The sequence below is a fragment of the Leptonychotes weddellii genome, chromosome 1 (genome assembly GCF_054177405.1).
Source record: "Leptonychotes weddellii isolate Sample4059 chromosome 1, ASM5417740v2, whole genome shotgun sequence".
NCBI lineage: Eukaryota > Metazoa > Chordata > Mammalia > Carnivora > Phocidae > Leptonychotes > Leptonychotes weddellii.
Genome location: NC_138369.1, coordinates 130,326,470 through 130,343,367, shown reverse-complemented (window position 1 = coordinate 130,343,367; position 16,898 = coordinate 130,326,470). Strand labels below are relative to the sequence as shown.

At 46.1% G+C, this 16,898-nt stretch overlaps 1 protein-coding gene across 1 annotated transcript in view; it reads left to right on the top strand.

The window, feature by feature from the left end:
* KALRN (kalirin RhoGEF kinase) overlaps positions 1–16,898 on the top strand; it is a 535,107-nt gene that overhangs the window by 457,063 nt on the left and 61,146 nt on the right. Inside the window, exons 34-37 of the mRNA XM_081815029.1 lie at positions 507–790; positions 2,309–2,413; positions 5,718–5,813; positions 15,285–15,415. Of these exons, the coding sequence (XP_081671155.1) occupies positions 507–790; positions 2,309–2,413; positions 5,718–5,813; positions 15,285–15,415 (616 nt within the window). The remainder of the gene's footprint in view (positions 1–506; positions 791–2,308; positions 2,414–5,717; positions 5,814–15,284; positions 15,416–16,898) is intronic.

Sequence of the window (16,898 nt, the reverse complement as noted above, 5' to 3'; positions counted from 1 at the left end):
CAGCGAGAGAGGGAACACAAGCAGGGGGAGTGGGAGAGGGAGAAGCAGGCTCCCCGCTGAGCGGGGAGCCCGTTGCGGGACTCGATCCCAGGGCCCTGGGATCATGACCTGAGCCAAAGGCAGACGCTTAACGACTGAGCCACCCAGGCGCCCCAAAACCTAGGTCTTAAATGTCTTTAAAACACTACCTAATAGACGCTCCGTGACATTGTTACTGGTTGGTAATTCTTGCTTAGTATCTTGATTTTTTTCCACAAAGGTAGGAGTCTGTCTTCTGTTCACTCCGATATCCACAGCTCCCAGAGTAGTGCCTTGCACATTAAAAATTGAGTGAGGGTCAGCTGTTAACCTCTAGAGAGGGTTGCCTTGACCAGGGTTTGCAGCTGGCCTTGACATTCTGCCTTGTGTCCCAGCTTCCTGAGGATGGAACTGTCTTACTCCCAGCCACACTATCCCCCCTTAACTGCCTCTGACATTGGCTGTGTCGGTCTGTTCTTTCTCCTCAGATGCATACTCTCATTCCTCAAGTGAAAACGGAGGCAAGTCTGAGTCAGTGGCCAACCTGCAGTCTCAGCCCTCCCTGAACTCCATCCACAGCTCCCCCGGGCCCAAGCGTTCCACCAACACCCTTAAGAAGTGGCTGACCAGTCCGGTGCGCCGGCTCAACAGTGGAAAAGCAGATGGAAACATCAAGAAGCAGAAGAAAGTACGAGATGGCCGGAAGAGCTTCGACCTGGGATCTCCCAAGCCTGGGGATGAGACAACCCCTCAGGGAGACAGTGCCGATGAGGTACTTACATGTGGCCCTGGAGCCTCCATCAGGAGGGGGCTTCTGACCTACATCCTTCCTGGAGTTTTGTGAGGCCTCTTTCCCTGGGTTCTGTAAACCCACCAGTCTCTAGTCCCCAGTAGATTGTGTTCTTGAGCCCAAGTGATCTGAGTTTTTGTACTAACAAGACCTTACCAGTCTGATGTGTGATCAATTCGGAGACTGACTAGCACCTAGAATTTCCAGCAGATAGACAACATTTTGCCAGATTTGGAGATAGAGGCCTGGGCCTGAGGGCAGCCATTTGGTCACCTAATCCCCTGCTTCTACTAAGGACTACATCAAAACCTGCTAGTTGAGAATAAGAATAAAAGAAGGTAGACCATTTCCCTTGGAAGGAGAAGCCCATGTTGGGAGACTATAGCTGTTTTCAAGTATCTAGACCAGTGCCACATACAAATGGGGAGTAGACAACTCCAGGTTGCTCCAGAGGGGAGAATTATGACTAACAGGTGAAGGTTTACAGAAGGCAAGGTTGCAGCTCAAAGAGGAACTTTAATGGAGGTCAGCTAGTGATGAGTGAGCTGCCATGAAAGCGAATAGACACCCATGCTAGAAGGGGCCGGGACGCCATATGACCTCACATAGCAGTCGGAGAGATCCCTGTATTAGCCGAGAGGTCAGACTGGGTGACCTCTGAAGTCCCTTTCAAAGCTGAGATTCTGTAATCAAAATACAGTGGGTGTGTTTTAGTTGGGGGAATGAGAGCTGTCTTTTTCTGGCCAACTAACCTGCTCTATTCGCTGATGTGGCTAAGCGATTCTTCCTGCTATGTAACCAGACTCTGTTTGTAATTTTATGCTATCTGCCATTTCTCCCTCTGAGAATGACAGTAGAGCCTGGTGATACTCAGACTGTGGCTTAATAGTCCTTCAAAAGCTTAAAAAGTTAGGTTTTCTCGGGCGCCTGGGTGGCTCAGATGGTTAAGCATCTGCTTTCGGCTCAGGTCATGATCCCGGGGTCCTGGGATCGAGTCCTGCATCGGGCTCCCTGCTCGGCGGGGAGCCTGCTTCTCTCTGCCTCTGCCTCTCTCTCTCTCTCCCTGTCTCTCATGAATAAATAAATAAAATCTTTAAAAAAAAAAAAAAGAATTTCATGGACACAGCAGCTTATCCATGAAAGTAAAACTGAAGGCGTGTAATAAATAAAGAACCATTTAAAAAAAAAAGTTAGGTTTTCTCTGACCACTCTCAGCTTTTTCTTTTCCTGACTGATTAACGAGGTAAATGTTTCTCGTGTGTGTGTGTGTGTGTGTGTGTGTGTGTGTGTTTTCCCCCATTTGAACCTCACTGTCCTTTGAGATAAAAAGGTGCACCCATTCCACAGAGGAGGACGGTGAGGCTGAAAAAATAAGGATGTGTTGAGGAAGGAGGGTATCTTATATGTTGCTTTTTTAAAAAATTCTAAGTCCTGAACCATTGGTATCTTTAACTATATGAAACATAGGACTGAATGACTAATGCTGCTCATTTGTTCTAGAAGAACAAGAAAGGTTGGGGCGAAGATGAGCCAGATGAAGAGTCACACACACCCCTCCCTCCTCCTATGAAGATCTTTGACAATGACCCTACACAGGATGAGATGGTAGGACTTCTTTACTTTCTCACTTGAAAGAACAATGTATAACACATGTGATTTTGTCTTGTGTGTGTGGTGAGGGTAGTGATACCGTCTCTCCCTTGTTATCTCCCTGAATCCATAGTGATGCAGATTCCATCTATATTTGGTAGGTGTCCCCTCCCCCCGCCCTGGAGGTCTGACTTCATTCTGGGCAGTGAAGGGGCGCGTGCAGAAGTCCCAGAGCGGGAATCTGTCTGGTGTCTTGTCCTGTTGATGAAGGATAATGACTGTCTTTGGAAGCTGCAGATCCTAAAAGGAACTATTTGTCGCAAAAGGAGTCTGAGGCCGTTCCAGGCTGAGATCACTTTGTTGTACCTGACTTCTGAACTGTGTTTTAGCTGATCGTTTTCCCTATACTGAACTCTAAAATCCAAGTAACAGTAGCTTCCGGTTAAGCCCAAATTCTGCAATCACCACAGGAGGGATGGAGACGCTGCTAAGGGGGTGTTGCTGACAAAGGTGGGAAGACCTAAGTGCAGGTTGCCACGTGGTTGGTCTTGCAAAAATCCCTGCCTCGCGAGCACGCAGAGGCTCACCGGGGCCTGAAGCATAGATGTCTACGTGGCCTCGAATCGCTGAGCGATCACCCTGTTTGCTCTAGAGGTCAGCTTGGATGGGTGGCCTGGTTGCCAGCCGAGGCTCAGGGCTGCTTGAACCGCACGCTCTGTCACTCATTTTCCTAGCAAACCCTGCTTTCACCTCGGTGTGTTTTTCCTGCCTTCTCTTCGTGCCGCTGTCCCCTTGGACTCCGCAGGTTTTAACTGTCCTTTACATTTTCTTTTCAGAGTGGTTGTTGGTGGTGGTGGTGGCTTAGCCGTCCCTCCAGGGTCTCCCTGTGTTCCGTGGCTCGGCCCGCTCTGAGGCAGTGGGGCCAGCAGACGCGGGGAACACATCTTCATACCACCCCCCAGGGATACAGTTCAGAAAGGCCTGCTTGCAGATGCTTCAGCATGTCTGGTGACAGCCCCGTCCTTGTGTTCATTCCCTCTGCTTTGTATTTGGATCACGAACCCCCAGACATTAGTTGGGGTCTCCCAGGGTGCCACGCGAGAGGGAGAGACTCTCGGGACAGGATGATGATGAAGATGCCCCCTCTGCGACGGTGATGGTGGTGGCCCTGACTCTTAACTGTTGGAAGGGCAAATAGCAGGAAGCACGGCACAATGTCCATCCTGGGTTCCCAGGAGCAGAAGTGCCGCGCTCCACACTGTCAGCACAGGAGCCAGGCTCTTGTGTTCCCAGAGGCCTAGCCTTGTAAAATGTTCTATGAACAGTGACAGCACGTGTGGGGTGGAGGATGCTCCTGTCACAGTATGGGCCCTCCCACGTGGCCCTCCGCATGGAGGTGCCAGCCGGCATCCGAAAAGTAAAGGTCACAAACCCTCCCCCTCGAATTCCCTCAAACACAGCTTGTTTTGGGGAAGAGGATGTTATGCTGTTTCTGGATAATCTTTAACTGAAAAGGCGGACTCACCCCAGACATTTGTGTGGCTTTTTGTTAGCCAGAAAGAGGACTGATGGCAACAGTCCCTTTTTAGACACATTCACCCTCCTCAGCCCTGCCTGTTTGATTTCTGTGCATTTGTTTTTCTGAAATATTTGGGGAGCCTCAGAACTTCTAGCAATTGGAGTTGAACTTAGTAAAATAAGTTTTTACAACAGTCTATAAGGACGTTTTTAGTCTACCTATTGTAATGTTATACAACTGCCTTGATTCTCCATGTTCCCTTCTACTATTTGTTCATATGTGTATATGTTTTATTTTTATAATTGCAATATGCACTTGATATGCTCAATGTTTTATTTAATTTTTTTTAAATCTTATTAATTTTATCTTCATAACTACAATTTTAATAGCTGGGGAGTATTTCCCTTATTTGATGTATCATAATTTGCTTGACCAGTCTGTTTTGGGATATCCTGGGTTGTTTCCAGTTTTTGCTACCCTAGATAACACTGCTGCAGATCACTTTGTACATACAGCAATTGTTCTTTGGACTTCTGTCCTTGGGATAAGTTCCCAGGGGTGGGATTACTAAATCAAAAAGTTGATAGCTTGGATTTCCAAACAGACTTAAGCTCCTTTCCTGCATTCCCCAGAAGAGAAAAAAGAGTGTTGTTATATCTCTCTTAATTATTATTTGACTGTTTTACCCCATCTCAGAAGCAAAGACCTTAAATTAGAAAAGTAGCTTCCTTTTTGAAACTCTTCCCCCTAACGTAAGGGACAAACTTGAAGCCAGAGCATGGCCAGGACATTCAGCTTTTTATCCCTGTGGTGATCAGTGTCAAAGACCAAAAGAGCATGTGTCCTGGGCCCTGGGAGCACAGTTGCCCTCTGCTTAGCTATGCCAGGGGGGAAAGCTCATACGTGTGCATGCAGTGAACCATTTCTCTCCCAATTTCTTCTCAAGTAGGAGAAGGAAGATAAAAACCACCATCCCTGCATGAGGAGGATTCCCCAAACCGTTGACCAAACAGCCACATGAACCAGTCAGTCCTTCTTGCTGGTATAAGTGGATGGGGGGCAGGCCCTTGGCTTGAGCCTCCTTTCACCATGAATAGGATAGTCCCTGGTGACTCCAACATGAAATACACAACTCCTTGCTAAAACCATTTATTACATCCAGGTGTTTCAGTTCGGGGGCCTTAGCACAAACAGCTATGTTTGTGGAGGTGTGTGTGTATGTGTGTGTGGTGTGTGTGTGTGCACGCACGTGTACGCACATGTGAGTGGGCAGGGTTTCTAGCTTCCTGGTCTTTAAGTGCTCTGCCCTAGAATTTTTGCTTGATACACACTGAAGACCTATATTTAAAATCTGTATTTAAGCAAAGTGAAGACAATTTCTCTCCTTTGGACACATTTGAGGCTAGGTTTATGGATTCCTTTCATACCCTGGAACAGCAATGGGCAGCCCTGTCGTGGCCAGAGTTCTGTCTGTCCCTCTCCCCTGTTGCTGACAGTGGGTGCAGCCCTTACCTATTGGCCTCCCGGGAACTCAGCAAACCCTGCCCTCAGCTCCTCCGGAGGCCTGCCAAAGGAGAGCCTAGTCCCATCCCTGCTTTGCTGCTGGCCAGAATTCCTGACAAGGGGTCAGGCAGGCCTATCCCACACCCCCTCCTATCTCCCTCTGTGATCTCTTGCCTCTAGACATAAAGCTTTGCTTCCCTTGCCTGTCTTGAGCTGTGGACTTGCTGTTTTGCTTCCTAACTGCTATTCCTCATTCCTTGCTAATCTGCTTTTCCTTTGCTGCTCAATGTCTTGCAGTCCTCCTCTTTGCTAGCAGCCCGGCAGGCTTCCACTGAAGTACCTTCTGCTGCAGACCTTGTCAGTGCAATAGAACAATTGGTCAAAAGCAAGCTGGTAAGTGGGGGTCCTGGAGGCAGTTCTGTGTATGTCTCACCTCCATGTGGCTCCCGGGGCCTGGCGTCTGTCTGCCATGGCCTCCTTTGCCCCTGTCCTCATTCCTCCTATAGGATTGTTTCTAGCTAAAGATGGTTTCCAAAAAACCTTGTGCTCCAAAGTCTTTTTAGCCTTTTTTTTTTTTTTTTTTGGAATGGGCATAGGCAATTAATAGGCCCTTTTGGGATTGTGGCATTGATGAAAGGAAAAAAGTATCCAAGACAAAATAGCCTCCCTGTGAGCCCGGTCCACTGACCCACAGGGATGCGGCATTTGGACAGTGACTGGTGTGTGTCTGGTTAGCCCTGAAGCTAACTTGGCTGCTGAGACACAGAACATGGATTGGGTCTTTGAAAGCACCAGGTAATTTTATTCGGGGGCCCTCAACAATTTTCTAGCTTGCAGAGTCTTGTAAAAGTCGATTGCTGATTATAACGGGGAATGGGCAAAAGTGTGTAGATACCTCCCACTAGAGATTAGAGGAGCTGAGACATACCCCCATCATGGGGGAAAACTGAACTTACGCCCCTGAAAACTGGCCTAGCTTGTGACTGTCTCAGGGGCCAATCAGATCACTGCAGAGAAGGGTTATGCTCTGGCTGCTTTAGGGTTTGGGCACCATGCTGCTGAAAGAGCTCATTTTTGGATAATGCTATTCCCCTGCCCCATGTTTTTACACTGATGCGTATCTCTACAGGATGGCAATTTGAAGCATTCTCCTTGCCCTTCACCCTCATCCGTGTCACTTGTTTGGTTTTTCCTGCAACTCTCATTAGCATAACTGTCTATGCTTCTGCCAGACCTCTCTTGGGTAGTTCTGCTTATCAGCACCATTTAAACCCTCCTCCCCTTGGCCCAGGAATTAGAGGAAAATGCTGGATGCCGTGCAGGGAACACTGCCCGATCATAATTCTGATTCCAGTAACTCCGTCTTTAAATCTCCCAGCCTGGAGAATAATGATGAAATTTAACACATGATTTTATTCTTCTCCTTCTAAGTTTTCCTTCCTAAGTTAGAGAGAATATTTCGGCTGATGTTTTTAGTAACTGCGTCTGAAGGTTGTCCGTTTTCCTGCCACCCTCCCTGTCTTGTTGGCGGGAGTCGAGTGCTCTCATGGGCACTCCACTGGCTTTTCAAAGCTTGCCTCTCCGACCACTCCTCACTTGCTCTCCTTTCCTCTCCACACTGACCCCCACACCCTCCTCGCTCTCCAAATACTAACAGTGTTTTTCCTTAAAAATCACCCTTTGTTTTTTTTCTTTACATTTTCCCTTTCACCACCTGACCCTGAGCCCTGACCTCATGCCTGGACTATTGCAGTAGTTCCTCTGCCCAATCAGCCTGCCTCCCGGGCCTCGGTCTCCTGGCGGGTCTTCCACGAGCACTGCTATTGCCTCTCTCCTCAGTGAAGGCTCACTGCCTCCCTCCTGCCTCCATGGTTTTCTCTAGGGTTGGGGTGCCTTCAGGTACCCAAGACACTTTACTGAGGTGCAGGAAGACAATTTTGGAATCTCTTCATCTCATCATTTAAAAATGATTTGGGGCATATTTTGTTACGTACATAATGATAATACAGTAGCATGGAAATACAAGTTATAAATAAGTTACATGTTTTGGCAATGTATGACCAAAATTATGTTTACTGATGGAGGAATATGATCAAAGTTTGGAAATGACTGGATAAAATATTCCATGGATAAAATCCACACTTATCCCGTATTCTAATGCTTTGTAGCCAGCCTATGACGACTTATTTATTCCGGCTGATGAACTGTGCTCCAACCAAATTGTTTTCCTCGTGCACTTGGCTTTCCTCCCTCTGAGTTTCTGTTCATACCACCCTACTTCTCTCGAACATTCCCCCTCTTATTTTTGCTTATCTAAAGCATAGGTCCTTTAGGGCCCCACTGGAATCTCATCTGCCCAGAAGGGCTTCCCTGACTCACCCAGGCCAGATTTCCTGTGCAGTCCCGTGGCAATTACTGTGTGAGCCACACACTGTGGGGGCAGCTCTTAGATAGTTCTGTTGGGTTATTTGTTAAAGTATCTTAATCTGTGCAGCTTCCCTACCCAGCAAGATGATTGGTCATTTAGGACATGGTTTTCCCCTCCTCCATTAGTACACAGGAGGCTTTTACGCTCATACATCAGTAGACACTTGTTTCCAAAAGGCTGTATTTTTCTGTATTTTGGATTACCTTTATCCTGCTATTACTGCTCACCTGAGCACTGCTGGGAGTCCCCACAGCCCTCTAGTTGTGTGATCGGCGTGTCTGGTGTTAAACAGGTAAGGGCAGATATTGAGAAGTCCCCTGAGAGCAAGTTTCCCAGAAGAGAGGAAGTGGAGGGTGTTGGTGGAGCAGATCAGCCCTGTAACAGGCCCTCAACAAACCTCTATCAGATGAGTGGTTGCTCTGTGGTACGTTCCCACAATAAGAACTTTAACTTCTTCTTCCACCAATAACTACTTCTTGAGGACCTGTACTGAACCCAGAATTATAGATTTCTTTGGCCAAACAAGTAAAACCAAGCCCATGTCACGGAGAGGAATGAGGGAGCAGCAGTTTGGTTTCTCAGAATCTTCTCACCAAAATTTGATCCTTTGTCCTTCCCTCTGCTTTCTTTCCTCCCATCCCAGTACATACCCACTGTGGGAGAGCAATGAAGCAACAGAAGGTGGTTGTTTCCCCCAGGCATGTTTGAGAACCCCGAGTTGCATTTTTACCTCTGAGGCTTGTATTCCTATTCCTCATTAGCTCTTTAGCTGAGAAGATGGTAAGACCTAGTACCTATGAAAGTTCCAGAGTTTTTATTTGACTGTAAGTACAACAGTGTGACAGCTGCCAAAATAGCCAGTGTGTGTTCATAGGCTAGGTTAGTGAAAGTACAGTGTACAATCAAGGAAAGCAACAGCCCCATTGTCCTCAAAGTTCTTCAGCCCGTACCTGCCATGAGTAGCGTGAGTCATGTATCAGGTTCCGAACGCAGCATTCTCAAGTGTTCTTGAACTCAGTGGAAAGGCCCCAGGAGGTAAACCGTACCATGTGGCCCATATCATTTGAAGGAAAGTTGAAGGTACTGGGTTAAATAGGGGGAGAAGTTAGAAGAGAGAAGTCTCGTAAGAGCTGTCCTGAATTCATTGAGGACTGCCGTGGGAAAGAAGGGTTGGTCTCACTCTTTGTTGCTCTGAAGGGTGGAACCTAGACCTGTGGGTGGAAGTTATCTCAGTTCAGTATGAGATGAGGTAATAAGTTCCTTCCAATTGACAGAGTCTGGAAATTTTACAGGAGCATCTAGCATACTTGGACTTTTATATCTAGGGCTTGGATTCTTTCTACTTTCTTTTTTGGTTGTTCCAGAGATAGCACCAAATTCTGCTCCACCCAAAAGCCTGGAGATCCCTGTGTCTCGGAGTCCCAAATCTGCCCTTGGTGCATTATGGTCATGTGGTCGTGACGGCACCAAGGCTTCTGCCCCAGAGTTGCTGGTAGGAAACAAGGGTAGGTGTTCTCCAGCTCACATACAATACAGACAAAAACCCTTGAAGCTCCCCTAGAACTCCTTTGACAAGTCCCTCTGGACATTAGTAGACACTTGAGTTCTCATCTGCCAGCCTTGGTCTTGAATCACTGCTTTTATTTACCAAGAGAAGATACCCACCCACCTCGCCCCAAATAGATCTCACACATTTTTTCCACATTTCGTATTAAGATACTGTCTCTAACTCCAAGCCAGGCATAAGGACTCTCCCTGCTTTCCCTGTGTGATTTTACTTTTTATTTTTTTAAGTAAACTCTAGCCCCCAACGTGGGGCTCAAACTAACAACCCCAAGATCAAGAGTCACATGCTTTACCGACCGAGCCAGCCAGGTGCCCCTCCCTGTGTGATTTTTAATAAAGCTTTTCCTAGACATGAGGATGGGTGGTAGCAGTAGTGGATATGTAGGGAATCAGAGACCTGGGTTGTAGTCCTGCCTTGGCTACTTATTGTGTAACCGTGGGCACCTTACTTAGTCTACTTGTAGACTAAGTAGTCTTAGACAAGTACTTAGTTACTTGTAGACTAAAGGAGAGCTTTTATCTCCTTTATCAGCAGTGACGATTCTGTCCACCTGAATCTTATCTCAAAAGAGATACCATGATGATTGAGTAGGTGTGAATGTGCTTTGTAAAATGATAAGCAAGCGTCCTACACATGTTAGCTCTTAGCCATCTCATCTGTGATCTGTGTTGTGAATGTCAGGGCAAGGGAACAGTGTCATCCCTTTCTTCCATAAACACGTCCTGGGCCATGGGGACACAGTATTTGTCAGCCAATAGACTAGTGGTTGAGTGAACAGGGCAGGGTGATAGCTTAACAATCTATGTGATTTGGTTTTATTCCTCAAGTTTGAGGCACAAGAGCTTCCTGGCCATGTAAAAAATCTCGCATGTCTCTCAACAGCCACAGGATTTCACAGCCTGCCTGAGATGAAAGATCAAGTGTCTAGAAAGAACACCTCCTGTCTGAGCCCTTGTCCTCAGATGGCATGTCACAGTAGTTCACTGGGCTTGGGATGGTACCAATGGCCCCTTGACTGATAATCCTCTGCCTTTGGGGTAGGGGCTGGCCGGGATTGAGCTCTTGTTCAGTCGACCTGGTGGCCTGGCATCCTAGAATGTGTCTACCTGCTTCAGCAAGACATCCTTCCCTCTGGTTCTCCTGCTTTGATAGCATTCACCTCTCTAGTCCAGCCCTGTGGGCCACGAAACACGACTAGGTGAGGCTGCATCTGTGTGTATGTATGCTTTGCTCTCCTCTAGATGAATTGGCCTGCTTCGTCAGTGGCAAGGTAGAGTTAGCCGACGTTAAGAGCCCAGAGGAGAGGAAATAATGGCCACATCACACCCATGGTGGAAGTGTATGTTTTGAGGCACTGGGTGCCTCTGGCCTCCCTCTATGGAAAAGGTTCCTGAGCTTGTTGAAATAGAAAAGTTTCGATTTCCACCAAAAAATTTTTAACACAAAGTCACAAACCTGAAATGTCATTTGCCCAAACATGACATTTTCTACTACTCAGTTATCTTCTTCCCCATGTCCACCCTTAATGTGCCTGGAAATGATTCTTACTAGTACTTTTTGTCCAGAGAATATTATATACATTTTTAGAACAGGGTGGGGAAGCTAAGAGGTTGGTGTGGTGCCTGGTGCTGGACCAGCACCCTTATCTGTTGTTTTTTCAGATGACCTTTGACCTCTCCCCCAAGAGTCCCATAGTACATTCAGTAAATTCTTAGAGTCCTACTATGTGCCAGCTCTGAGATCAAGCACAGAACCTTCCTTAATGGAGCTCACACCCTAGGGTTAGTGCTCAAAATGCTCTCCTGCCTGGACTGTTGCAACATTTCCTCCCTGACTGCAGTCTGACATCTCTCTACATGACTATCAGATGGATTTTCTTTTTAAAAAACTTTTTAATAGTTCTTTTTTTTTTTTTTTTTTTACTAATAAAAGCAATATATGCTCATTCAGGAAAAACTGGAATAAAGACAAGGGTATAAACACAAATTATATCACTGATAATATCATCATCTAGACATATTCCATGCTGAAATATTGATATATCTTCTCCTAGACCCTTTTAAAAATAATGTAGTTAATTCGAGTGTATAGAAAAGTGAAGTCCTTTTTTCCTTTACTGTCATATCGGAGACATTTTCCCAAGTCATGAAAAGCCCTTAGGAACATTAAGACTGATCTTCCTAAAACTTAAATCCAATCATGTTAATTCCCTGCTTCAAACCCTTTCATCAATGGTTTTAGAAAGTGAAGTCTCTACTTCTTAATGCGGCACACAAAGCTCCCTATGATGTGTCCCTGCATACTTCTCCAGGGTTCTCTGTCTCACTCCTCCCCTCTTCCCTCCCAAGTGCTCACTCACCCCAAGTCACACAATATATAGTCACTTGCCACCACCCCCCACCCCTCGCCCCTTTCATACCCTATATTCTACCTGTGTGGGCTGCTTTCAGCTTCCCAGGCTGCCCTGGGTAGGTTCAAGCCTTGATCCTTTGCTCAGAGTGCTGCTCCTGCCTGGAATGCTCTCCCATCAGGGGACCCAGTGAAATCTCTATTTCTCAATACTCAGTTCAAGCATTGCCTCTTCCTTTCCTCCCCTCTCCACCCCCTCTTCCCCCAGAGAGCAGCCTACTCCTTTTTTCATCCCCTTTGGTGCCTCTTCCATCTAGAACGGCATCGATGATAGCTTAGATTATGGCGGGGGGGGGGGTGCGGGTAGGAAGCCAAATAGTATTCATCTTCATTTCTGCAGTGCTTGGCAAGTATTTAGCATGTAGTAGATGCTCAATGAATATTCACTTGAGTACAAACAGATGATCAGTCGCAGTACTGTAATGACTGGTGTGCAGGGGTGTGTAAAGGGTGCTTATAGGAGTCCCAAGGAGGGGCATTTTATGGGTGTGTGATCCACAATCCAGCAGATAGGAAATGTGTTCATTTTTAATGTGGGGACAGCCTTCCTCTATACTTAGTCTACTGCTTTGAATCCTATTTGCATTTCTGTTCCTTGGCCTTGGACCAACGGGAGGAAGTTTTGTGGCCCTCTCCTTGTGCACCTTCTCCTTTGCCTGCTGAGACTATTGTGGCCTGAGCCCCAGGCAAGGCAGAAGTCCTCCCACTACCCATCAACCCAGCCACCGCTGCCTGCCTCCCACCAGGAGCAGCACAGACAGTGGCAGGTCGCCCCTAGTTGCCCGTGGCTGGGACCCAGGAGCCCCACTCCAGCCCTGGTAGCCAGATCCTCAGAGGGAACGGCATTTGAGTTAATAAGCATTGATAGCCAACGCCATTATGAGGCAGATTTCCCAGACTACAGCTTAGCCAGACCCTTTCTCTCTTCTTCCTCTCTCACTGCCTCTGCCCTGCTCACCCCCTTGCGGAGAATCATTCCCCAGAGATAATTGGGGCTGCTTTGCTCATAGGCAGGAAGATATGGAACATATTTCCCTGTGTGGCACCTCGGACTCCTCAGATATCCTTCATTCTAGAGGGTTAAAAGTGGACATGCCAAGCTGGATGTTCCACAGGAGAGCCTTGTAGGCAGAGATGTAAGCCTTTTTGCCTGGGCCTTGCAGTCAGCATCCTGCCAGCCAACAGGCTGCAGAACAAAGGCTGTAATAGGACAATGGGACAAGGAGGAGGGGAAGTAAAAGGCATGTAATCAGATCAGTCACCAGCTGGGTCCATCTGCCTGGGAGCCTGTCTCTGGCGATGGCACCAGGGAACAGGTCACATGTCTTGAAAAGCCTGCCTGTCCACTGGCTTGTCAGACCCCAGCACCAGACACTCTCATTTCCTTAATAACTGGTTACAGATCCTGAATCTATAAATTTAGCTAAACTCTCCTTGACCTTTCTGTATTTTTAGCCTATGCTGCTTCTCAGGATAACAACTTCCACGGTTGATCACTTGTCCTGTAAAATAACTTCATGACAAGTTAAAAGAAATTCTCTCTCTCGAATTTGAAAGCACTATCTTCTTAATTCTAGTTTCTGCTGTTGGTAACACATTCATGCTTGGCCCTTGGTACATTTTGTTGATTTGGGGTAGAGTAGGGGAAAGAAGGTTGACATCTCTTCTCAGCTTTACATTTTTCAGCTTTAAGTCTTTTTTTTTTTAAGATTCATTTATTTTATTTATTTATTTAAAGATTTATTTATTTATTTGAGAGAGAGAGAGAGAGAGAGAGCACAAGCAGGGGGAGCGGCAGAGGGAGAGGGAGAAGCAGGCTCCCCACTGAGCAGGGAGCCGTGGTAGGACTCGATCCCAAGACCCTGCGATCATGACCTGAGCCGAAGGCAGACGCTTAACTGACTGAGCCACCCAGGCACCCTTATTCATTTATTTTTGAGAAAGAATGGGGAAGGGACAGAGAGAGGGGGGGAGAGAGAAATCTCAAGCAGACTCCCTGCTGAGCATGGAGCCCAACATGGGGCGTGATCTCACAACCCCGAGATCATGACCTGAGCCAAAACCAAGAGTCGGACGCTTAACCTACTGAGACACCCAGGTGCCCCTCAGGTTTACATCTTAATATCTACCACCTGTGCTCATATAATGAATGACCCGACACCTCATTTACTTTTTGTTTCATTCCCCTGGACTTTTCCTTTTATTTGTCCTATCTTGAAGTACAGCAGCTATGAGAATTTAGACAGATACTCCAAGTGCAGGCTGTTTAACACTATGCTGAAGCCTTTTGTTTCTCCCACCCTTTTGGAGACTTTTTGATCTTTGTGACTTTGACCTTAAGGCTGATGTTTTCAAAGACTTCCATAGTGAAGCCTTTCCTTTGAGCCGCAGAGACTGTTGTAAATAGGCCTCTTGTGTGGGTAGTTTGGATTAGACTCCCATATTTGTTTTAGAGTCGCTCACCTTGACCTTGATCTCCAGGCTTACGGTTTATCCACATTGCTTCTGCCATGTTCCATAATGAAATGCTAAGTGTCGCTGTGTGATCTTTCTTTGAGGACATCTGTAAAAATGCTAAGATTGGCCCCATTTTTACATATCCTTCTTGTTAACAGCTTCAAGGGGGGGGAGAGCTCATCATTGTAGAATATTTTTAATTTTTCAAGGGATTATATAACTATTGTCTCGGTATATTCCTTAGAAATCTGTAGAAAGGAGAGATCTGATTTGAAAATTGAAAAAAACTGAAGCATGCATGGAATAATTGCAGCTGTCTCACTTAAGATCATCCAGTGATAGCAGATTTGGGGTTAGAATCCTTTGCCAGAGTACTCTTTCTAGAGTACTCTATTAATACCTTTACCTTGTTTCTCAATCCTGCAGCACCTTAACTAAAAGAAATTAAAGGAATTCATAAATGAAAGAAAACCCTTGGTAAATAACCTTAGCAAAGATATTTTTAGGAAAGGCTAAATCTATTGACCTCTTCCTGTCTGCATCTCATTGGCCTCTTGGGGAAAAAAAGTATAGCTGATTTAACAAACACGAGTTTACCCAACTAGCTCTCCTGTCGCTACCCTTCCCTTATCAATTGGCATTTGATGGTCCCACAACTGATTTTCTTTTCTAACTGCTTCATTAGCGTAGAATTGCAATGATTAGCTTTACCTCTGTAGCTCTTACCCAGATACAAGTCACTTTGACAATTTTCATTATGTCGGGAAATTGGCAGCACATGACGGCAGGTTCATCCTGATTGCCTGAGAAGGCGGCAGCTCTGGGCAGTCTGCTGCAGGGAGAGGAGAGTACCTGGCTTTCTGGTACTTGATTGACGTTCGGTGAGAACTGCCTTGGCTACTGGTCTACCAAGTTGGCTGCTGCTAGGCTGGAGGGGACACAAGGGCCTCCAGATGACTTTTCAATGTACACTTCCCTAAGGCTGTTTTTCTTCTCTTTTCAGAGTCTAGAAGGAGGCTCATACCGGGGAAGCTTGAAAGACCCTGTAGGCTGCCTGAATGAGGGGATGACCCCACCCACACCTCCTAGAAACCTGGAAGAAGAACAGAAAGCCAAGGCCCTGAGAGGCCGGATGTAAGTGATTTCTCCAGATTCTACCCTAGTGCACATGTGTACAATGGGTTAAGGTTGGAGGAAGTTTGGAGAGGATTACAGAGGGGTTCCCCACACTGTATTTCCATTGATATCATTCATTCTAAGTAAAGGTGACCTAGATCTGTACAGTGTACATTGATAAACAAGGCACTGCAATGGCACTGACTTTAAGAATTTTAGGCTGAAGTATTCTCTTGGGAGATAGCAGCTATTATTGACAAAGTGTGGTTATAACCAAAGTCTGCTAGAAATTTTTTTTTTTTAAAGATTTTATTTATTTATTTGAGAGAGAGAATGAGACAGAGAGAGAGAGCATGAGATGGGGGAGGATCAGAGGGAGAAGCAGACTCCCTGCTTAGCAGGGAAGACTGCTTCTCCCTTTCCCACTGCCTCTGCATTCTCTCTCTCTCTCTCTCAAATAAATAAATAAATAAATCTCTTAAAAAAGAAATAACACATGCTGATAAAAGGAAAACAACAAAGTGCAGGAACTATGGGACTATTATTATGGTCCCATATTAGAGAATCCATGATAGAAAGTCTGGTAGAGTTTCACCTGAGGAAACATTTCTCAAAATGTAGGGAAGTCATATGTAGGAAAGGCATCTGTTGTGCCAGTTGGCAGAGCCTAGCTCCACTCCTTTTCTAATCGTTTAATTTTGCATCTGTTTGTGGACTTAGCTCCAAGAGAATGTCTTCAATTTTTTTTAATAGTTGGGGGTAAGTAAAATTCACATTGCAGCCCATTTCACAAAAATCCATATTTTACGCAAGGTTTGAGTTATCCACCCTGATGTCAAGTCCGTCTTCTGTTATTTGAGATGATCAAGAAGATATCAGATACCATTAATGCAAAACCACAATTCCTCCAAAAGTTTAATTTTCCTGTTTTGGGTTTGACTCCATGTTGGAAGCAGAGCTTGATGAGTCTTGGACGTGGCCTGGTGTGTGAGAGATTGTAAAGCCCAGAGAACTGGTCCCTTTGCTAATTAGTCTGTCCTTCTCCCTCAGACTCGTCGTTCCTTTAGCCTGGTCACAGATATGAGGATTAGCAAAAATCAGTGAGGCCAGGCCCTTCTGTTGCCTGGAAACAGGCAAAGTGAACATTTATGAGTTTCTTTCCCAGGAAACAAAAGTAGAAATGTCATAGCCAGGGCCTGGCCTCAGAGCAGGGCTGTCACTTCATGGTGGAGCCGGGCAAGTATCTCTTCAGTTCCAAACTTACCCCTCAACTTTATGGGTACTCAGGGGAACCCCAAGAATGGAATAGAGGTAGAAAAATACCATCCCTAAATGGACATTTTCTAGGACTTGTACAAAGCTGCTTCTCTTTAGCTTCTCAGGGTTGTTTTTACATAGAAGAGGCAGCATTGGAGCCGATGTTCTTTGTCAAGCCAAGCAAAACTCAGATCAGGGAGGAGACCTTTGGGGTAGCAGGTGGTCCTTGGCCAAGCCTGTCACT